General features: G+C 34.6%; 1 protein-coding gene across 4 annotated transcripts in view; it reads left to right on the forward strand.

Annotated features, from left to right (window-relative positions):
- The window catches only part of LOC144452337 (SH2 domain-containing protein 4B-like), a 44,408-nt gene that overhangs the window by 5,211 nt on the left and 14,197 nt on the right, over positions 1-25,000 (forward strand). Inside the window, exons 2-3 of one of the 4 annotated variants that reach the window (XM_078143414.1) lie at positions 4,119-4,323; positions 17,731-17,887. In XM_078143414.1, coding sequence (XP_077999540.1) covers positions 4,149-4,323; positions 17,731-17,887 — 332 coding nt within the window. In that variant the 5' untranslated portion in view covers positions 4,119-4,148. Of the gene's footprint in view, positions 1-4,118; positions 4,324-9,751; positions 9,805-10,336; positions 10,386-15,463; positions 15,522-17,730; positions 17,888-25,000 lie in introns of those variants that run through there. The other 3 variants (XM_078143416.1, XM_078143417.1, XM_078143418.1) reach the window with 3 other exon arrangements.

Below are 25,000 nucleotides of genomic sequence, written 5' to 3' on the forward strand. Positions count from 1 at the left end.
ATTTCTGAGCTCAGTTTGATCAAATCATTTGATATAAAAATGATATCAAAACGACCAAGTCAGACCCAAAATGCACCACCCTTCCTGGTCACCATTCAGTGTGCAACTTGAATACATTATTTCTGCTGATTCCCATGGTAAAATATCACATAGCAAAGATAGCATATAAAGTTACAAAATCAACTTGATATATTTCTGAGATCACATGTAATTGTAAGTGATGTAAAATCAGGAAGTTACTCCCTGGAATGCAAATAGTTTATGAAAATGTCTCTATTTCCTGGAGCGCTGTTCCCTTTTAGTAACCTAATTATTCATCATTTTGATAATTCTGTACCGAATGTTGAAATGGCTCTAATTACATTTACACATGTATCTGCAAACAATAATTAATCTTTTAGTGTACTACTGATCCTCTAATCTTGTTTTTCCCAACTTGTAGTTTTTTTCGTGTACAAACAAATACCCCTCTGGTAGGATATATTATAATCCCACTCGGAAAAAATACATATATGTAGCATGTTATTTACCAAACAGTTTCTGTCCATTATATAGACCAAAAAACTACCTGAAGTTCAGAAGGGTACTAGCTATTAGTTGTTTTTGATATTTTCTTGTACCTTTGTCATTATGACAGTCTAAATTTAACAGCAACTAAACAATTGGACCCAAACAATACCTGTATAAATGTTACACCAGGAACACAATACAAGTCAACTCAATTACAGAACTGACTTGGTTTTAGATTGACAATTTGCCAAAATTTGTGACTCTGGTAACCAAAGTTGATCAGAACCCAGCTGTGAACTAGGTCAAGGGTCATTGATGAAGTCAGGGGTCAGTGGTATATTTTGATGTACTACAAATTGAGAAATATATCCAGAATCTGCACCAGCTGGTTGTCTTGTCAATGAGGGACCCCTGTAGTGGAATTCATCTCAAAGCTAGACTAGATCCTTGGCTAGGTCACGTCGTCTAGCCGAGGGACTTGGCCTCCAAGCTTGATACTTGTGTCTGCCAGAACAATCGGAAATAACAGGATGATGAACGGCAAGTCTCTGGGCTATGACAAGTGTAAGTCTTGGGCCCACTCCTCAATTCAACTCTAAAATACAGTCTTTGACAGCACTCCATGCACTCCACTATCCGACTGTGAAGTAGTATGGTACAATACATCAGTCCTTGGTGGTAGTCCAGACACATTGGATAGCAGACTAACAGTGGACTATAACATTCTGCCAAGTGGCTGCATTTTAAAATCTAAGGAGAACCCACAGCCTTCCATCATATTGTTCGACGGTCTATGGGGGAGGGTCTATGGACAATCTATGTGTAAGGCCAACCAAAACAGAATCACATGTATATGTTCCTAGCTAGGAAGGTTCATAGGCCAAGATACAGAAAACATATACTTGCAGTGATGATGTTCAACAATGTCTAGATGCTACAAGTGGTACTAGTATTTGAATAGTCTATCTTGAGATTCAATGCACGGATAGCACTAGACCATTCAGTGCTTTAATACTGTAGCCAATGAAAAAAGAATGTTATATTTGTAAAATAAGCTGTACATGTGCAAAGTAGTAGAAACAATTCATGCATGACCATTGGTTATAAAACATGCAAATAAACAGTAGTTTATATTCTGATCAAAGTACTTCAAAATTCCAACTTTGGAAATTGCCACGAATACAAATCAACAGACTGTGTATACATTAACTTCCATGTTAGTGAAGGCTGTACACTGATGGATCCAAAGTAGCTAGGGTTAATGTGGTAATACTTTGTATTTTCAAGTTTCCCTTTTCACAACTACTTTTAGGTACAGAGTATCAGATCATGTTTTAATTTTGTGTAATTAGCCAGGTGTAAGCCACTGGTAGGGCCAATGCCTTTCCAGAGCTATATTTCCCCTTAGAGAAGGTTTTTTTTATCTCTGTTTTTTAGTGCGAGGCCAAGCTAGGGCTGACTTTGTCTCTCAGTTGTGACAATACTAGATGTGTAATCACTTTTGTCTTTGTATACCTCTCTATGTGTGGTATTAAAGACTGGTGGCAGTGTGACAAAGCAATGGAAATGGTATGAATAAACAAGTACTTTCAAGAGATTTTTTATAGCGAAAAAACACATCAGAGAAAACAGTACAAATCAATTCCAATTAGCATTTCTTAGTGCATCAATGAGGGCGCTGTCTTCTTTCTTGTTTTACAAAAAGCTGAAGAGCTGCAGAGTCCAATCAAGTTTATTTGACATTATAATGTTTTTTTAGTTTGAAATTTTAAGACAGGATATTATTCTGGTTGCTTAATGTTGAAGATATCTACTTGTTATGTAACAAGCAAAGCAATTGGTTGTTCTGACAAAATAGCTTTCGTTATTCAAATGATCTTTAGCAGTACAGTAGCATATAACACAATACCGGGTACATGTACTATATCAGATATAATAATCATATCCTTATTGTCCCAAAGCAGACATTTCTTTGTTTAACAGTGAAAGAAAAATGAAACATAGAAAACTATTTAAACAAAGGATACTTGCACAAAATGACATGATGAATGTATAAAAAGAAAGCAAAGATAATCACATGTATAAGAAGGGCAGACACATTGAAATAGCAATGACTGACTCAGCAACGATGAATCACTAGTTATTCCTAATTATGAATTAAACTTTTGTTCTATTAAAAAGCACAAACTTGAAAATTGGACCTGAAATTTTAGACTGCACATGTCAGTCGCTGTCAACAGATAGACCCGCTATTCAAAGCACACAGTAACCTAGTACCTCCCTTACTTACACATGAGCCAAATAGGGGTCATACTGATGCCTGGACATTTGTCTCTATTCAAGTATGGTTTAAGTGCCCTGATGTAAACGGCTTCCATCACTCCTTGTTCAACATGCCTAGTTTCTAGACATTGTATATTATGACAACTAGAACACCATGACATGTCAGTGCTAGCGTGGCACACTCTCAGTTTTAGCACAAGTACTTGAGGTGTTCTCCACAACAAGTGAAGCTAAGTGCTTGTCCCCTGAGTACCCTTACTAGTCTAGAGGCTATCCGTTGGCTTTTAAATCTGAAGATCAGACTCTTCCAACAATCTTTTAATTTCAAATCCGAATGAATAGCATGTAGGCTAACCCGCACTGACACCCACCCACACATCATGAGGTTCTGTAAATGTTCATGTAATATATTGTGTATCTCAAACAGCAAATTTCAATAATGTTATTTAGTTTATTTGATTTTTTGTACATGGAATGATTGTGCACTCATTTATACATCAGGTCAGTGTGACAGTGACCCACCAAAATTTGATGTTCCCCTATCTCTTACTATGTAGTGACCAGTGTGCTCTCTAACTAAGCCAATTTGACATGCCACTGATGCACACAATTTCTAGTAATGCACCAGAATTTGATGTTCCCCAATCTCTTACTATGCAGTGACTCACAAGAAGTTCTGTTAGTAAAGAAAATGAATGAGGCATTTTTGTGCCCAGTTTTATTTGCTGCAAATATATAGTGTCAGTTCATTGTACGAAGTGTCTTTTAACCCTTTTACCACAGCGCAAGCACTATAAATGTAAATTTTGGTGTTTCCGATTATTTTATATTGTAACTGTAGTTTTTGCTGGTTATCTTTTATATCTATGTATATTGGTTTTGGGGTCCACGTTTATAGGTGTTCATCACCTGTGTGGACTACCTGACTAATGTCAAAAATTTACTATGAATAAAAATAAATATCATATCTCCCTTTATGGTAATGACTTGATATTCAGGATACAACTGCCTCATCATCATTATATTTATACATTACACCCACATTCACAGTCAAACTCACTACATGATGGATTTATCCTATTCACTTACAGAGGCTACAATAGATTATACCCAGTATGCTCCCCAGGAAGTTCAGGTGGTGTAAAGGACTATTGTGTTGCTATAGGTCCATGCCAGGGGTAACAATGGAAAATCATTTTGAGCACTGAGCTGGAAAGTGATATATAAAAAACTTACACTGTACTATCATTATTATCTAAATTAATGAAAATATTTTGCCATCAAACTTTGTTTTAAAAACTGATATCTTCCCGTTTATGTTTTAGCTCACAGGTGACTGAAGGGGAACCATCAAGATGTTGCAACAAATATTACGTGATATGTACATAGAGCCAGAACTCCTGGCTGAGCTCTCGGAGGACCAGAAACAGGTCTTATTTTGTAAGATGAGAGAGGAACAGGTTAGACGGTGGAATGTGAAGGTTGAAGAAGATATGAAAAAGAATAATGAAATCAAACCAAACAAGCTAGGTAAGTTTCTGTTGACCTGTTTACCATTGCTCACTGGTAGGAAACCCTGGTAAAATGACTGGGGAACTCAGGTAGATTTTACCTACCGTGCTTACCACCCTTAACAAAAACACTGGTAGGAAACCCTGGTAAAATGACTGGGGAACTCAGGTAGGTTTTACCTATTTACCACCCTTAACAAAAACACTGGTAGGAAATCTGATGAAATGACAGGGGAACTCAGGTACATTTTACCTACTTACTGTCCTTAACAAAAATACCAATCGAAAAACCTGTTAAAATATGGGGAGAACTCTGGTAGGTTTTACCTATTTCACCCTCAACAAAATCACTGATAGAGAACCTTCATATGTAAAATGACTAGAAACTCTGGTAAATTTGAATTTCTATACTCAAATGCTATGTGGAATGAGAACAAATTCAAAGTAGGTAATTTCAGGGCTAGTGTCAAGGTTTGGAAAATCATAATATTTTAATATACTTTGTCTGGAATGAAGACTTGTTCAGTTTGAAACTAGTAATATCAGTACCTTCTGTACTTCCTAGATGTTTTGGAGCATCTGATACAAAGTATGATATTGCTTAAATTTCTGTTGGTGTAGCCCACCTCTTGAATTGCGCCCTCGCAGGGCAACTGCTTGCATGCATGTTCACCTTCCATCCAAACTTTCCATTTGATCTGCCATGTCATTTACTGTTAGTACTGGATTGTTCTCAACTCATTTCCAAGATGGCCTACAGGAAACAGTTGATGTTTGAATGACAAATTCTGCATTTTCACTAAAATACACCTGTTTCCTCCAACTACATAATAAAGAGGAATTTATTTATCATACAGTCACATATTTTCCACCAAGAAACGATGTACCGGTAGACACAGGAGCGACTGTGGTATTACAACTCAAAAACGAATAAATGAGATGGAAAAGTGACTTCACAGACTCTGAACACAGAGAGGTTTTAGGCTATTGCTTAAATGGTATTGGTCTTCAGAGAGTGATAGATGAATGCCGGTTACTTGAAAGTGATGGAGACTGAAAGGAAAATAACTGTATTGTTCTGTTCTATAGAGGAAATGAATGTCCTGTACTTGGCACACTTTAAGGATCCAATATCCTCAAATAAATTATTAAAAATTGTTAATTTGAATTAAAGAGCAATTATAACAACTACTTTTTGAAAATCATAGTTCACCTGCATACATACATAATTATACCAATGCCCATTACCTGAAATAGAATGACTCCCTAGGTGTATAATAAAAATAACACTCACTTGATTTCCTGGTCGACACCATGATTTCAGCTCTACACACTACACATGCTTTACTATCGGTACTTGTGAAAATAAGTTGATCTTGTTCTAGTTTCATAGTTAAGTTTATTTATGTTTCCCGGCCCCAGGTCCATTTGCAAAGAAGTTATACTTTGAAATGTTGACCATCTAGCCTAAGGTAAAAATGCTATATTGCAGGTACAGAGAATTCTCTACCATTCCATACAATTGATGTGAAATTATGCAAAGGAGTTTTGTTGTTGCTCAACAGCTTTTGATAATCCTGGTTGCTTCATTCTTGCTAGCCAGAACACATATTTCTGCTAATGCAATGACTGGCAAGCACATTTAGGATGGTGGTGTTCAGAGGGTTATAACATGGTTTACAATGAATGTTTGCTTGGATATGATTACATTCATTTGAGCAAATATACATATTAAAGTGGCCATATGGATGAGGATTGGGTATTTATTTTGGATTTTTAATGTATAAAACAATTTTTGCATGGCTTCCTACTTGAAAAATCAATGTGAAACAACATTGACAATGTTTGTGTTTGTAACTCAATACATTGCAAAGATCTAAAAAATGTTATTGTACATACAATAACAAACATTTTACACACTTATCGGTCATTTATTGAGTTACAAACAAGGACTTCATGTTGTTTCATGTTGATTTTTCAGGTAGGAAGCTATTATGAATTTATTTTATAAATTAAAAATCCAAAATAAATACCCAATTCTCATCCATATGGCCACTTTTGATAGTCAGTTTTATTTCATCAGGGTTCCAATTATTGTACAGGATATTGAAATCTATGCAAGTTTTACCAGATTTCCTATTTCTGTTACTAAGGCCCCAAAATCGACGTAACAAGTAATATTTTCCAGTTTTCATGATTTTATCAAAATACAAATATAGTTTTGTGAATATGTGTTCCCTTTGTATGTATCGACCTCAGATTAGACTGTCTACCGAAACCCTTCTCTAAATTAGTGTTGTCACCAGAACTCAGAGTAGACTATCTACACAATTAACCCTTCTCTGTAAATTTTAGTGTTGTCACCAGAACTCAGATTAGAATGTCTACCCAATTAACCCTTCTCTAGATTTAGTGTTCTCATCAGAACACAAAGTAAATGTGTTTCTTTTGTCTGTATAAATCTCTTGGGAGATTATTTCTAACCCTGTAATAGCCCAGAGAGAATCCTGCATTTTCCCGTACATTTACTTATTAAATCCAAGTCATTAGTTTTGATTATGAATATAAAGCTGTCAGTCAGAATTTATCAATTTATCTCCCCTCCCTTAGAATGCGATTTGTTATACTAATTATCACAAATACCTCCTGGGATATTGTCACCACAAAAATACAATTCAGTTCTAGTCTATAGAATTCATTAGATTAAGTTTTACTTATCAAGTTATCTCATGGAGCTGTTCTAAGGGATACTAACTTTGGAGGATAATTGTATTGGGGGAAAAAGAAAGTCGGTGCATGATATAACAACTTGCCAATCATTTTTGTCGAGAACTGTCTTGTTTCTGTTGGGAACTGTTCAACTTATAGTTACTATTTTACAAGCCTTTCTGCTGAATCTGTGACTCCACCACACTCATTTACGATAACCTTTCTGCTGGCTGAATCTGTGACTCCACCACACTCATTTACTATAACCTGTCTACTGACTAAATCTATGACTCCACCACACTCATTCACTATAGCCTGTCTACTGACTGAATCTGTGACTCTACTACACTTATTTACCAACAGGGAACAAGTGTACTGAAGTCACCGATTCAGCCAGTAGACAGGATATTGTGAACAAGTGTTGTGAAGTTACAGATTTAGCCAGTAGATAGGCATTGATTGAATCAGTGTTAGCAAGCAGAGTCACAGAGTATTAGCAAGCAGAGTCACAGGTCAGAGTGTTAGCAAGATTCAGAGTCACAGATTCAGTCAGCGTAGACATGTTATTATTTGAGTAATTCAATTGTGGTTTGAAGCATTCATTAAGTCACAGCTTGTTAATCAAGTCTGAGCAATGTACTATGCAGGGAATCCAACCATATGACATACCATGTGTGATTTGTACTATAGAAAGCATCCAGGGTCCTAGTCCTGCTTGCAGTCTGGAGTAAGTCATGACTCAATTCTGACAATTGTCCCTCTTGGTGTTGAGGGACGTACATTGTCAATATCACATCCCATACAATGTCTGCAAGCAGAACTCAGTAACCAGGGTCCATTCTTGATTTGTTTGGATAATAATAGTATGAAGGATTTTCACTGACTATCGGTAAATTAGAGCAGACAGGACAAGTTGGAACAGCGAAACCAAACCTGTTATCCTTGCTCAGTGATTTGTTATCAATGTACTTGTCAAGGTGTGTGTTACACCATGGAAGTATAAACGAGATGTATGCGATATATACAAATCCATTGACATCAAGACAACAAGTACCATTGCAGTTTTGTACTGGGATGGTAAAGTTCAAGTATTCATCTTACACTTTGTAAAGGATATATAATATGGCGATGAATTTTACCTTGTGCCTCATGTTATATCACCCCCCCCCTCGCACACGCACACACACACACACACACACACACACACACACACAAAATGCACATGTACACACACACACATGCACTCAGTTACCACCTCTACATAATGTACCTTCTTCCCCACAAATTAAAGAATGACATGCAGTTGAATTAACAAAAAGAAACTGACTAAACATGTACATCCACCCACCCACCCACCCGTACACACTACAACATGAACATTCAGTGGTCCCACCCCCTCTCCTACACACTACAACATCAACATTCAGTGTCCCCACCCCCTCCTCCTGCACACTACAACATGAACATTCATTGCTCCCACCCCCTCTATTACACACTACAACATCAACATTCAGTGTCCCCACCCCCAAGGGCCCCTCTCCTACACACTAACAACGACCACCATGTATGAAAGATTGATAGTTGGTGTGTATAAGAAACTGACTAAACCATCTAAAGTAACCATTTCCTGATTTCTAGCACAGGTGTTCTAAAAGGTTATAGTAAAACACAGTAGAATTTTTATTATCATAGCATATTGTTGAGAACAGCAGGAATAAGTACAACCCATAACACCAAAGTAAAGCATTTTCTGTATGTACCACAATTGTTTATAGCATTCATATCAAGTGTAAAAGTATATTGTTTCATTTGCTAATTGACCACATTAGTTGGGAAGGCCACATGCTCTAGGCTTGTAAATAAACCAATTGAAACAGTATACTTTTACACTTATTCTGAATGCTATAAACATGATAAATGAGTGTAGCACATAGAGAAAGTGCTTTACTTCAGTGTTACTGGTTGTAAAATCACCTTTGTATATCCTCCTCCTACCATGCCATGGTAAAATGTGTTGAAAACAAACTGTGTGCTAAATATTAAAAAGTAGTCCAGTCACCATGCAGGGTTCTGAAAAAGCTTTTACTAAAACTCTGGTTGCATGGTGAATCCACTAACTGCAAGTCAGGTAAAACTAGCATAAGTTTCCGAGAGAGTAAACCATAAGTTTGTTTGGAATTCCTTTCAAAATGACTGGGGAACTCAATTATACTTCCCTGAGTAAAACACTGAGAAAACCTGATTATATGTTAGCTTGAATATTAAAAGTAACAGCCTTTTGATAATTAGCATATATGTATTAGCATACATATTAGCATATATTTACATCTAAACTGGTATCAAGATTAGCATATAATTAGCATATCAAGATTAGCATATAATTAGCATATCTCATTGGAGATGCATGAATGAGCTAGCTAGATTTACAGTTAAATCCACAGTTTGTTTATTTAAGATAGAGTTTGTTGTTTTTTTTGGTTTCAGCTGATTGTTATTAGCTGTTTGTTTTCATTCCTGATTGTTTCAGGCAGTGTCTCTCTGATTTAGTATTCATCCTGAGTATGTGTCATATCAATCTAAATGTAAGTGTGTTGTTGATGTAGAGTTAGGACTGCCAAACTGACAGATGTCCCGCCTAAGTGCACTGAAATAGTTGTAGTAACCTTGACTGAAAGGTTGTCTAGGGGGTCAGAAAATTTAAATGAGACAGCGTGAAATTTATGAGAATGTCTGTAACAGTAGTATCTAACTCGTTTCAAGTGGTTTTACTATCTTGCAGCGCTGTAATCAGGTACGTGTTGTGTATGATCGTTGGTTTGATTCTCAACCCTGTAAGAGGAAATGTACCTGTGTTTCTTACGCTTTTTATATGTTTATGTCAGAAATTTGAGTTACTGTGCAGGAAATTGTGCAAATTTGTACAGATTTGCCCTTTCTATTGTGAGAGATTCTAAAACCTTGGCAAACCTTGGCAAAACTACAATATCACACAGAGATGATATCTTCCTTGTTTTAGGTATGTACAGCACATTGACAAGCAGATATGTGGTTTCGTTTTAAATTCATTATATTGTACATCTTGATAGCCTCGAGTTCTGAATGATTACGATGTTAAAGAAGAGGCTTGAGTTGAGATAATGTGATGTTAAGTTAATAGGTGACACAGAACGGGACAATCCATCAGCCAAGGTTCACATTTCATCTGTTTGTTGTTCATAATTGAGAGATTTGTATGAACAGTTAGCACTGTGAAACTTATTCTGTGAGGAGGGAGGATTTACATAGTGCCTCTGACTTTCTCACTGGATTGTTTTTCATGTCGCAGCTTTGTCTGTAATCGGGAAAGCCAATAGTGCTCAGAGTTGGACAAAGGTAAGATTCCTTTTATAATGGAGCAACGCTTGACAAGTGGTTTTGTTGAAGTGTACAAGTTTTAGTGTACTAAGCAAAGGGAAGTGTCTCTGTACTCTTTGTACACCTGAGAAAAGAAAGACGAAGAAAAACAAACATGGCTTGAGTGTTTTTGAATTTTTGCAAGGGATCAGTAGCTGTTAAGACTGGTTTTGATGACTCTTTTTAGAACAATACAGTAAGGTATGCAATGGAAACCTTTAGTAAATTCAAACAAGATTCCTGCTAGCTACATTACACAAAACGGTCATTTGGGGTTTATTTGATTATTTACTCACTAAGTTTTAGATGGTGCAACATCTCAAGGTAAGACTAATAAATGTATATAGTTATTTTGACATAAACAGAAATGTACGACTTTCTTTGAATTTATGGCTTCAACATTGCCTTGTGTTCTTTTAACTAAAATTTTATGTTTGATGTATTCAGAATCAGCAAGCTAAACCCAGCGCAGTTTTGTTTTGAACTAATTTTTTAAAAAAGCTACTCAGACTGGTTGGTTGTCTAAAACTTAGGTTGTATTATTTTTTGATGATTGTAGATTCTTGTAGGATTTTAGGTTATTATTATAATGTAGGATATATCAAAGTAAAAGAAGGTTGCAGAAATTAGCATGGTTAGAGCAAAATAATAGTTCAGCTGTGAATAAAATTCATTTGTTTATTTTCAAGTTATACTGTTAGTCGACTGGGAACTGTTAACGAAAAGTCAAGGCAAGTATAGCAATATCTAAAGGTATTGATACAAAACTGTAACCAAGTCAGTGAAATTTGTTTTTATGGGGTCTTTAAAAAACTGTAAGGACAATTACTCTCTCTGAAAGGATTCAACTACTAAAATTTTATGAATCGTGCTAATACGACAGAGTTAGGACGAAACAATGGAAATAATTCATACATGAAATGCAAACATACTATGATGTGTAATACACATGGGATTTCTATAATGAGAACTTGGAGAGCAAACTTTCATTGATATTACTCAGTTTATAATTTATCTACAGACATTGTGCATGTTTGTAACCATTCTGAAGGCCAAAGGAGAAGCACACTATTAATTCCAATTCATTTGAAATGTTCTGTGTACATTCATTCAATATGGCCTTCCACTGATGCATATCACATTCATTTGACAAGGCGGCCACCCATTTTTTTGTATCACATTAATTTGGCAAGGTGTCCATGTAGTTTTCATACTACTGTGCAAGGTGTCCACCCAAGTTTTGTACCACTGTATTATGGCCCTGTAATTTGACAAGGCGTCCACCCAATTTTTGTATCACATCAATTTGACAAGGTGTCCATGCAGTTTTCGGACAACTGTGTTAATTTGACAATTGCGTCCACCCAATTTTTTGCATCACATTAATTTGGCAAGGTGTCCATGTAGTTTTCATACTACTGTGCAAGGTGTCCACCCAAGTTTTGTACCACTGTATTATGGCCCTGTAATTTGACAAGGCATCCACCCAATTTTTGTATCACATCAATTTGACAAGGCATCCATGTAGTTTTCGTACCACTGTGTTAATTGGACAAGGTATCCACCCAATGTTTTGTATCACATTAATTTGACAAGACATCCATGTAGTTTTCGCACCACTGTTAATTTGACAAGGTGTCCACCCAATTTTTGTATCACATCAATTTGACAAGGCGGCCATGTAGATTTCATACCACTGTGCAAGGTGTCCACCCAAGTTTTGTACCACTGTATTATGGTCCTGTAATTTGACAAGGTGTCCATGTAGTTTTCATACCACTGTGCAGGGCGTCCACCCAGTTTTTGTTCAACTCTATACTATAATCTTTCTTTTTTCAGTGGAATGAAATTCCAAGTCTATCATAGAAAGTTTTGGGGTAATATAAACTTATTTATTTTCGTACAAAAACATTTTAAGCAAAAGACATATTTTCACACTTTGGGTCTTCTTAATATTGGCTTACTGTAAGACAGTATACTTGTAACCACTGTAGAAATTACTGATTATCACCCACTACCCGTAGTTATTAAGAATTTACCAGTGAAAGTGATTCAATTTTCACCACAGTATAATTTAACCAACAAACAACATCAGAGATAAACTTATCACAGGTAACAATACACAGATGTGAATGAAAGCGTTACTTTCACTTTTCCAAAATATATTAAACTCTACTGTAAATGGTTCGTTCTTTCTTATTAGATGAAGTACCTCTGTAGTTGATGTCACTGTGTACCCAGGCTTGATGTCTGTATGTAAACAATATAAATAATCATTTAATTGTTTTTCAACAAATTTGAATTTTACAAGAGTGAATGGTCATAGTCTCTGGGTTCATATTATCAAATGATAATTTCTACTCAGTCAAAAACATTTGTTGGAAACAAATCCCTAATTATCACTGACATCTCATCAACTTTATCAGGAATGTACCACAAATAGGCATGGAAAATATGGAAATTTATGTGATGCTGACAGGATTTGGAGACTGTGCAATCGTATATGTTTAACCAAATATAACAACATAAAATTATGGGATACTTACAAGGTTTGACCACTGAGCAATCATATATGCTTCACCAAATATAACAGTGTAAAATTACGAGATACTTACAAGGTTTGACCACTGAGCAATCATATATGCTTCACCAAATATAACAGTGTAAAATTATGGGATACTTACAAGGTTTGACCACTGAGCAATCATATATGCTTCACCAAATATAACAGTGTAAAATTATGGGATACTTACAAGGTTTGACCACTGAGCAATCATAGATATGCTTCACTAAATACAACATTGTAAATAGATAAAGAAGGAGAACATAAATTATGATATAAAAAAATAGCCCCAGTTACAACTACTATGATTGTAAGATATTACAACAAGGCCATCAATAGAAGGTTTAGAAGGATATAGAAAAAAACAGGGTTAGGATTGAATTAAAAATAAAATCAGTAGAGTGATAGATTTGAATTCTGTTAGTCATTTCTCTGACTAAATTTCTCATAAAAAAACAAGAACAACACACCCTGTAGTAATAGTGTGTGCCATATGCATAAATGTAGTCATAAAAATAACACCATATTTTATTACATCGTGAATGAATCAACTTCTGATATTCAAATAATAATATCAAGTTCATCAAGTCGTTATTTGTGTACTATATATAAACCATGCTTCATGTCTAAATTTTCAAAATATGACATAATTATAATATTAAACTAAAATTTTTAGATTAAAACATATATCTTTTAGTGTTAAAATGAGACTAATAATCATTTAAATCAGCTGTTAAATACTCTTTGAATTGCTTCTTATTTGAATATCAAGTTCATTGTCATTATTTGTATACTTTATCTCAGCCTCATTCTGTGTCTAATTTTCAAAATATGACGTAATTGGAATATTAAACTGAAATTTTCAGATCAAAAACATATATTTTTATATTTAAAGTTAAAATGGGACTAATGATAATTCAGTTAAAATTTATATACTTCATAAATTGCTTCTGAATGCTGAAATTGTCAAAAAGTGAAAGGAATAATCGTTACTGCCCGGATATGGGTTTTGTGAACTGAGGTTGTATAACAAAGGGGTCCGACTTTAACTTAAGAAGCTGTACGGCCAAGATCTGCAAAACCCATATCCAGGCCATAAAGGTTTTATCATATACCCCATGTAGTGGCATGGAAACATCATTTCAATCACATAATCACATAAATTGACAGTGAAATAATTTTTTTCTCGCAAAAAACATAAAAAATAGTGTAGAAATTAACAAAGCCAAATCACTGAGTGAATGGATATCAACGAGTGCGTCACTTGCCATATTTGGGCAGTGTGTAAGGGTGTGATACAGAAAATTATTGCCTGGGTTCAATGCATGTGCTCACCATCGAATTGAATTGGAAGCAATATTGGGTATGGTAATCTAATATTTAGCATCAAATTTGAAGATGAAATTATATTATAATATTCAAAATGAAACTGGAATAATAATATAATTTTCAATTCAGTAATTATATATTCCTTAAATTGCAGCTCAATCCAGAAATGTTGAATAGAATGAAATAAGAATTTACCAAGTTGTAATAATTAAACTGAAATTTTTAATATATATTGTAATGATCAGAGTCAAGTTAGAAAATAATATGATTGTTAAGTCAGCAGTTATACAGTCTTTGAATTGTAGTTTAAAACAGAAAATGAATTAGAATTTACCAAGTTGTAATATCTCAGCTGAAATTTCCAGATGAAAATGTGAAATATGTTAAAATTGGAACTTAAGTGAAATTGAAATAATAGCATCATTTTGAAATGAGTACCCGGTAATTATATACGATAAAAAGTTGTAAAATTCAACGTAAAATTTTAGGATTGTAGCATCATGTACTTCAATATTCAAGAATGATATCATTTTAAAGTCAGCAATTATAATATACTCATGCATTCCAGCTAAAAAAAAAAGAAGTTAGAAAAAATTTACTAAATTGTAATATTTTGACTGAAATTTCCAGAGTATATTAACATCACTAGTTATAGAATGCCTGGATCTAATATTTGATATCTTAAACTTAGCAACATCTCTTTGTTTTCAATCCTCTATTTGAGATATTAATATATCATTTCATAAATCAATGCTAGTATTTCTTTTCTACTGGATAAAGAAATACTACTGGCATAAGGGTGCATATCAGACATCATCTCTGAGGAGCAATAAGACTCCCTAAGTTGCAATTGTATTTCTAATGACTGTGCAAAGAAATGTAAGAAATGAAAGTAGCTATATCAATATTACAATTCTTAAGCCTAATTGCACTTTTATGTCACAGGGGGGTTATATCTTCTTGTATAATGTTTCCTGAAAACCACTTCTAGGATAAATCATTGGATTCAAAATTTGTCACTTAAGATTTATTTGAAAGCTTTTCTCCACTCACCTTTAAGAAAGTTGTAGCCTATCTGTAATAAATTAGCAGTGATTAATAGTGACTCACACCTGAACATGAGTCAAGCCTTTATGCTACAAGGATACGCAATTAGAACGAAGAATGATTTGTAGATGTATGGATATTGTAGAAAAAGCTGCAGATTTGAGGACTAATTTGAGGTAAGGCAATCTAACATCATTGTAAAGCTTGGGGGAATTCTTGTGTACATTTTCAATATCCATTTGTAAAAAGAAAATTCTAAACATGAACATATATTATGAAACCACATGCAGATTGAGAGACCTGGTAAATTTACAATTGTTTTGTCGTAATCTTGGTGGAACGTGCATAGATTTTCAATTTGCATAGATCTTCAATCTCCCTTAAAAACTTTCCAAACATGAATGTATTGTGAAACCACGTGATGATAGAGAAACCTGGTAAAATTTAATTGTTGAAAATTTTACATTCAAAATAATTTTGGGCACCCAGGTCCAGATTTGGGATAGAAGAATAACTTTTCGTAAAAATTTCAAAATGTCTAGCCAAGCATAAACACACTGTGAAACCAGATAATGTTACAATATCATGTCTCTAAAGGCCGAAGCTTTACACCATGGGTCACTGAGAAGGCTGAGAGGATGTTTGTTTTGGTGAAATCATTTGCTGAAGGGTTTTAACTATGCTAGAGGAATCCTTGCAATGTATTGTCATTGTTTACTGTAGGGTAAAATAAATTGAGTTGATATTGGGTAAAAAGAAAAACTAAGTTGAGCGTAAGAAAATGTTACAGTCTAATTGCTGTTAACAATGTAAACATAGTCATGTATGCTGTTGACCAATTTGTATGTATTGAAGTGAGAGTGGATGTAACATACCAGTACAGTGAATATGTGTTATAGCAAATGTAACTGTAATGTAGTGTATGGCCATATCATTGAACACTTATGCCTGAATGTACACTGTATTACCATCGACCAATTTGTCTATGTTGGAACGTACAATTTTGGTGAGTCTTGATCACTAAATAGCTAGATTAGAATTAAGCCATTGTAATTCAGTAACCAGTATATACTACATGTATGTCATTGACCAGTTTGTTTATATTGGAACTAGTCCTGCTTGCGGAGTAAGTTGTCCCTTCCTTCTCCGTCCTGCGACGAGCCAGCCGTGAAACCTGGGCTTGCCAGAAATGATGGTAACTAAAGAATTAACGCATCCTGTGTTGTCGAGGGTCATGGCAGTAATCTAGACCCATGCACCGTCTGCAAGGACTACATTGGAACATACAATACTTAGTATACTATTGACCACTTTGGTCTATATATATTGAAACATACATAGTTGGCAAGTCTAAATGTTGTATATGATCATCTGTGACAATATGCAATATCACAGGGATCGATATAGATAAGTGGCCAGCAAAAACAACCAAGTACTCTGAAATGTTTTGCCAGATACTTTTTCAGGAATTGTTTAAAAATTCTTCATTTCAACCAGTACATTTCTGTCATGAGGTAGATATATGAGTCTTGTTCCTAAATATTACTGCCTATTTGTCACAGTTTACCGGCTACTTTTACAATTAGATCCTGCTATCTCATTCTATTGAAGTGAGTAATACAGTACTGATGTCATAAACCATTGATCAGTTTCTCAACATGGGTAATATATTAGTTTAAATCCAGAGGCAATCCATGGCTTTGAATCTCTTAAGAGAGATCTTAAGATTCAAATCCCTGCACAGATAGCCTCCGGACTAGTATTAGAGTTCCCGTGACCAATTTCTCTATGTTGAAACATGAGTGATTACATACCATATTCCGTAAATCAATTTGCCTTTATTGAGAAATTAGTAGCAATGCTAGCATACCATTCATAGATTTGACTGTGTTGGAATGAGAGTGATTTTATTGCAGGCCTCCTGAGTACAATCTTATCATTTTACAGATATATAAGAGATACTTGCTGGGTAAATTTAAGTGGATCTTGTCCACGGCCAGTATACATGAGAAAGTAATACCTATCTAAGTTGTTTAACTTAGTGTACATGATTTGCTGTCAAAGTTTAGTAATCCAACAGGATGAAAATGATAAATATAATCAGTTGATGTGCAATCAATATATTTTTCATAGCTTTGAAAGAAATTCACAAGTCTAGAGTGATTTCATTCTTGTATTAAAGCCAGAGCTCATATTTCTACTGAAGCAACAAAATATGGTACATTTTGGACGGTGACATAAAGAGGTGGTGGCTTTAATACAATGTTAGAGTGCCGTAAAGAGGCGGTGGCTTACGACGTTGGAATGATCTAAATCTTGGTTAATTTTTCAGAGCAAAACTTGAGAGGATTTTGTTAACAAACTTTATTTATTTTTGATTTTCAGGTAAGAGAAAGAGGGTGAAGTTTTTACCAGATGCTGAGGGTAAGATCTGGACGTGGGTCATGGGTGATCACAAAGATGACAAACCCTATGAACAACTCATTGAAGAAGCACAACAAGAAAAGGCTAGGAAATTAGCAGAGGCAGAGGCAGAACAAAGGTGAGAAAGGGAGGGATTGGGCTGGGATGGGGGGGGGGGTGGAGAAGGAGGGAGACAGACAGACAGGGACACTGCAGCATGATGTCGACAAAACCTCAAATTTACTTGCAATAAAGCTTGTCATTTCTAGAACTTAATTATTGCATGTGAGATATTTGATATCTTCAAATAATATATTTACTCTATGCAATTTATGTTCACCCATTCTTAAACTTGTTTCAGTGATCCTTTATATTAAAATTTCAAATTGGCAAATTTGTGGGTTTATAAGCAAAATCTTGTTTATTAATACACCCATTGAGAAAGTCAAACAGAAAAGACTGAAATAGAGAAAGGGAGTAGATATGAACAAGATGTGATGGTAAAGCCATTAAAATGCCAGGGACATTGGTATTAGATACATTTCTGAACTTTCATATCTAGGCCAAATCCTGTAAATGACTTTTGACCTCCAACCCTTGACCTATGTGTATGATTACAAATAGATAGCTGTAAACATCTTTTAGGCATGATACTGTAGATAAGAAACTCTGATATCTCAATAATTACAGTTTATTTTAACTCCAAAACTTAAAACTAACACAGCCATGTCTTTGTTGGATACCAGTAATCAATGAATTCTTTGATTTTGGTTAATTTACAACCAAAATATTCAATTTAAAGGCTAAAAAGATCTGATCATGAATCAGGTTCTGTTACAAAATTCAAAAATATGACATGCGTATACCCTTTCTTGCAAATGACAAGAATAGTGTGGTCTACCATCTGCAAATTATATAGGCTGCAAAATTGTAAGCTATATATATATAGTCTAAGAAATGTGCCTACAGATATTAACAATAGATTCAGTAACCCAGCCAATTAGATTCAGAACCGAAGTAACAGAAAATCAGAAATCAGATCTACATGGCATACATGTATTGTTGAACAATAATATTGTTTTGGAACCACAGTTAAATGACTTTAGAGTAAGGAAAATGTTGTGGACTTATAATACCACTTTGGCATGCAAAGAGTCGTGATGGTGGAATGGTAAGTAGTGCCAGCTCAGAATCTGTATCTTGCAGGTCCAAGCCCTGTCACTGCCATTTGTTCTTGAATGCTAGTCCTTGGTAAAGATTTGAACCACAATTTTGCCTCAGTTAACCCAGCTGTATAATTGGGGACCTGGTAGGATAGAGGTTGCAATGTGAATGCTTTAATCATATGTGCTTTTATAATATACCTAGTGATAATGCTGTGCCATGATTCACATTCATTCATGATTCCCTCGTGACTGTGAGTTACCAGAATCACATGCTATTTCATGTGATTCTGGTAACTCACAGTCCCTCGGGTGTAATAAACGGGTGCTATAGCCATCATGGCCAGGCAATATGTGTTCAATAAAGGCTGCAATGGATTGACGGTATGTTCACAAGGGAGTTGTGGAAGTACAGGGACTGTTATGTCACTATAGGAGTTCCATGCCAGGAGTAATAATTCTATAGCACAATGTGAGAAAACTTCATATACGTATGAAACATGTATTTAGTATTAGTACTTGTATTATTGTTATATTAGGTGTACAAATAGTTCTATTGTTGGGCCTCCCTAACATTTACAGTACACTTGACCCTACAATATTTACTTGTAACCAACCACTGTATCACCAATGCAATGATAGCTAGTACATGCTTCACTTTACTGTTGACATAGTCAATACTGGGCCAAGTACAGTCAACAACATTCAAAATTTATGCCTTAGCTTATTAAACCTGTCAAAATTTCTGTTGATTCAAATATGAAATTAATTATAGATAAAACTAAATATAACACAGTCGACTGTTATCAAATACAGTAGAGGTTTGGCTATGCACGGCAAAAGATTTGCAACTAAGAAAGAATAATGTGACCTGGGGTCTCTCATTTTGTTCCAGTTTATTTACACCAAGTAAACAAAATGTTTACATCTATTTTGAGGTAACCCAGGTGACTGAGCAATAGTTTGAACTTTGACACTGTGTATAGCTTGACCTTTGACATCTTGTTAATGTGTTGTGATTGGCAGATAGAGAAAAACATGGCTACAAAACAAAGAAAACATTTCTAATATCTTGATTTTGAGATATTGTCAAGTTTATTTTGAGATAATCAAGTTTATTTTGAGATAATCAAGTTTATTTTGAGATATTTAAGTTCAAGGACATCATACTAAAAACAGCATATCTAGAAAAAGCTGATAATAGCAAACTTTTCATAAATTCTATAAGAAAATTTATAAAAAAACATACTCTGAAAGACGAGGAAGTATATACGACATGGCATGAGTTCATAAATTAACCAGATTGAGATTATTGTGAACACATGGATATTTGGCATTTCAAAAAATCATAACTTTTATATTTGTAAGCATTCCATGATATCAAAATATTTATAAGAAATAATATCATACAAAGTTAAACATTGAGTAATCATATTATGATAATGAATTCCTTATGAGTATAATTTTATAATTCTTTCAGAAATCTTAGAATCTAATATTTTTTTGCTGTAACTCACTACTTGACAGCTTGCCAGGACTCTTCATAAAACTGTATGATTAATTTCACATTTTTTTAATACAATTTTTTTTGTACTGGGAATTGCTCCCAGCAATTTTCTGTTATGCAGACATATACACACAATAACACATAATGCTACAGATATCCAGAGGCCTGTTCACGAAACAGTATGATTAATTTCACATTTAGCTAAAAAAATTTGTATTGATCAATAATTAGAAATTGATCCCCAACATTTTTCTTTATTCCGCCAAGGAAAATGCAAGTGACCTAAGGGTCCTTGTCACTACAAGTCGAGAGACAAGCATGAGTAATAAACCCCTTAGGTTACCATATATTTTCCAGCTGTGTAAAGTAATCACAGTGTATTGGAGAGTAGTATGATTATGTTTACTTGAGCACATTTTATGTCATATTGGGAATATGGATGTAGATTTTGACCATTTTGACTCATATTTCAAGTACTGCAGACAACAAATGAGTTGATGTATGTTGCGACACAGAACTACCAGGGTATAAATTTATTAAAGTTGATAGCAGTAATCAATACAAGTATACTAAAGACAGAAATAAGTCTGACTGGACTTTTCCTTTAAGTTGATAACAGTAATCAATACAAGTGTACTAAAGGTAGAAATATATCTGACTGCAGGTTTTTTTCTTTTAACAAGTTCATTATGTATACTATACAGATCTATTTAACATGCAACGAGAGCCTAGACTGTCCACAGGTATTAGTAATGTGTATAGGGATTGTTTCATGTACGTCACTGCACCTACAAGAAGCTTAACTAGCAGTCATTTTATCAATGCAATACTAGTATTCTGTGACAAATAACAAGTGGAGGAATTAAGTAGAGTATATGCCTTATTGATTTATGGGGTACAAATTGCAAGGTCTCCCTTTGAAGTTTTATGAGTTGCTGAATTGCATGGGTGATTTTTGAAGGTGCTGTAATTGCATTGCTGTTCATATGCTGAGTTACGCCGCTGAAGATCACAAGTCAAGGATGGCAACATTTACATTAATAGTGTCTTTCAATAGGATAATGAAGTACAATTGATTGACTACCCAGAATCTTACCAGCACAGAGGAAAGCAATGGGTGTGGTCTGCTTCTCTGTATGTTAGCTCCCAACAGGTGATGTCCAGAAGGGTGATTACATTGGTTTGTCTTTCATCTGTCCCTCCATGCATCTGTCTTTCTTACCAGCACAGAGGAAAGCAATGGGTGTGGTCTGCTTCTCTGTATGTTAGCTCCCAACAGGTGATGTCCAGAAGGGTGATTACATTGGATTGTCTTTCATCTGTCCCTCCATGCATCTGTCTTTCTTACCAGCACAGAGGAAGGCAATGGGTATGGTCTGCTTCTCTGTATGTTAGCTCCCAACAGGTGATGTCCAGAAGGGTGATTACATTGGATTGTCTTTCATCTGTCCCTCCATGCATCTGTCTTTCTTACCAGCACAGAGGAAGGCAATGGGTGTAGTCTGCTCCTCTATTTTTTAGCCTCCAGTGGGTGACACCCGAAGGAGGGTTCCATTAGTCTGTCATCCTTCCATCTGGCCATCCATGCCATCTGTACATCTTACTTACCAGCACAGAGGAATTATTTAGCAATGGATGTGGTTTGCTTCTCTGTAAACTGCATTTCTTCTACCTTGACCGATTTTAGTGATTTATATAAACTGTGACATGTAATAGTAATACACAGAAGATTTGTCAATGTGCATCTTTCTACCTGTCTGTGTGTATGTGTATATTCCTTAAACCAATACACATGTGTACACATGCACACACACACCCACCCACAGATGCACACACACACACACAGACACACATATACACTTACACACACACATACACACACATATACACACACACCCAACCCCAACACCCACCCCCCCCCCCACCACCACCACACACACACTCACACACATACACACCTCCATCCCACTCTGCCATACTACTGCCACCCCACAGTTATACATTGTTAATTTAAGAACATAGATTCGTAACTTTAAAATACTGGCATCCCCTCACCTGTACTTTCTGAATGTTTAATTATACATTCACCTTGGGAATATATCATGGCTGAAACATGGCTTTTGGGAACAACTCTATTTGCAATATTGAATTGGCATACTAAATATTGCATAGCTTCTTGACAGACATATTGACATGCGCTGTGAATTCACTGTACTTCACATTTATAGTGGTTCAATCATGACTAAAACATATGCTTTTGGGACTAAGCCTATTTGCAATGTTGAATTGGCATACTAAATATTGCATAGCTTCAATAATAATAATAATATTATTTATTACTAAAAGAATGCTAAATTTTCACATGAAAATATATCTTAAAGTAATGACTTGAGCCGTGAAATTCACAGTGGTGATTAATAATTGGTTGAATTTCAGTACCAGATACATATCTCTTCTCTGTCTGAAATAAATGTATGATGGCTCTTTAATTGTTTATTTTGTTATTTCACCTGCCACACTCATAATGTTCGTATTCATGAAAATTGTTCAAAATGTCAACTCTTTGCACAGACATTATCAAGTAGTTAGGTTTGTATTGAAAACCATATTCTCTGTTTTTGCTTGGCCGTTTTCATATCAGAAGAATAGAATAGTATAGAATAGAATAGAATAGAATAGAATAGAATAGTATAGTATAGAATAGAATAGAATAGTATAGAATAGAATAGAATAGAATAGAATAGAATAGAATAGAATAGAATAGAATAGAAAACTCGTTATTTCCAAGTAGATCTTGCATAGAATCGCTACCCATTTTACCACAAGTAGCAAATATTTTTATGTTTAAAAAAGGCAGATTTAGATTTGTCTTATTCACATCCAGTGTTGCTATGGTAACTAAAATGGGTTGGCTGAGATGTTATTAGATATACTATTAGTAGTTTATTGGTAAGAAAATATGACAAACACTGGACGCTAAGTGTCAGAAAATTCATTAGATTAACCCTTTACTTCCTGTATAATAGAGCATACCTGTATAGTGAACACTGAGAGTAGCATATTAAATTAAACCTCTGATGGGAAAACAATTCCTGTCAACTTTAATAATAATACGTAATTAAAAGTGAAATCAAGTTTTGACATGTAATTTTGATGAAGTCAGTTTTTGTATCAATGTGTCAGAACAGGGTATGAGTTTTGTATCATATATTTTGATGTGGGTCTTTATTTAATATCGTCACTCCTGTGTTACATACTTTATCAAAATATCCATCTGGTCAAATTTATTGGGTGAGTGTGTATTAGGTAAAGCAGTATTTGTCAGAAATCAGCAACTCAAGCAGTTACTTATTATGTTATAATGGCTTCGAACATACCCCATGATCTGTATGTGATGGATGCGCAGTGTAATTCATGGTATTTGCATGAGTACCTGTGCTTGTGAAGTTCTCTATAGCCAATTCAAACACATTGAAAGTGCAGTAGACCACATCACATGAGTTGATGGTTTGTGACTTCTAAACTCTTTTAGATTCTAAACTGTAAAATCTATGTGAAACAGCATAGACCAAGTCTGTGTTTATTACTCAATACATAGCAAAAAGCTTAAAAAGTGTATAAAAAAATTTGTTATTGTATGTACAATAACAAAGATTTTGTACATCTATTAATCTATTGGAATTTGTTGAGTTACAAACACTGACTCTGTTTCACATTCAAGTAAGAAGCTGAGATAAAATTGTTTTATAAATTAAAAGTCAAATGAATACCCTATCCTCATCCATTTGGCCACTTAACTATCAACGTATAAGTATTTCATGTATTTTCAATAGTTATTACTATAAGTAGAACATGAAGCTGGAATGAAATTTCAATAATAGAATGAATGAGAAGATGAAACATCTTGGCAAGAATATCGATCGTCAGACTACATGCTATACAATAGATACACAATCAAGTTAGGGAGTTTCTATTGTGGTTAGGTTTAAGAAATAGGATTTGATTCTAAAATATTAAAAGAATGTAAATCAGTGGATTGGCAGATACATATTTTATATTCAAGTTAGTTAAAGTTATGGTTTGGTTATAACTTATTTAATGCCAGGGAATAGGTCAGACTCCTAAAAAAGCTTGACTTGTATTGTTTTCAATGTCGAGTAGACAACCTTCTGTGTTGCAAAGTCTATAACTTAATGGACTGAATCTTGGATTACATCTTCTGTTGAAAAAGGAATTTCATAATAATAATTTATGAGAAGAAAGAATGCAAATAGATACTTTGATTATAAGTCTATAATAACATAAAATATGAAAAGTGGTGTCACCATACTCTAAACAGTTATCATCTTTGTAGGCGTTCTGATAGCAATTTGAAATATTTGACTTTTTTATGTAGTGTGTGTGTAGGAGTCAAACACTTGTATCCTCTTCACTGTTCAATACAAATTGCATTTCCTCCAAAATTTGTAAGTACACAACTTTTGTATTTCTCTGTTTTTTGAACTCTCTATTTTTAACTTTCTTTTTAATTTTAGGTATAATTATTACTATGACAGTAATGTATAGACTTCTTAAAATTTAC

The sequence above is a fragment of the Glandiceps talaboti genome, chromosome 22, assembly GCF_964340395.1.
Source record: "Glandiceps talaboti chromosome 22, keGlaTala1.1, whole genome shotgun sequence".
In the NCBI taxonomy this organism is placed as follows: Eukaryota; Metazoa; Hemichordata; class Enteropneusta; family Spengelidae; genus Glandiceps; species Glandiceps talaboti.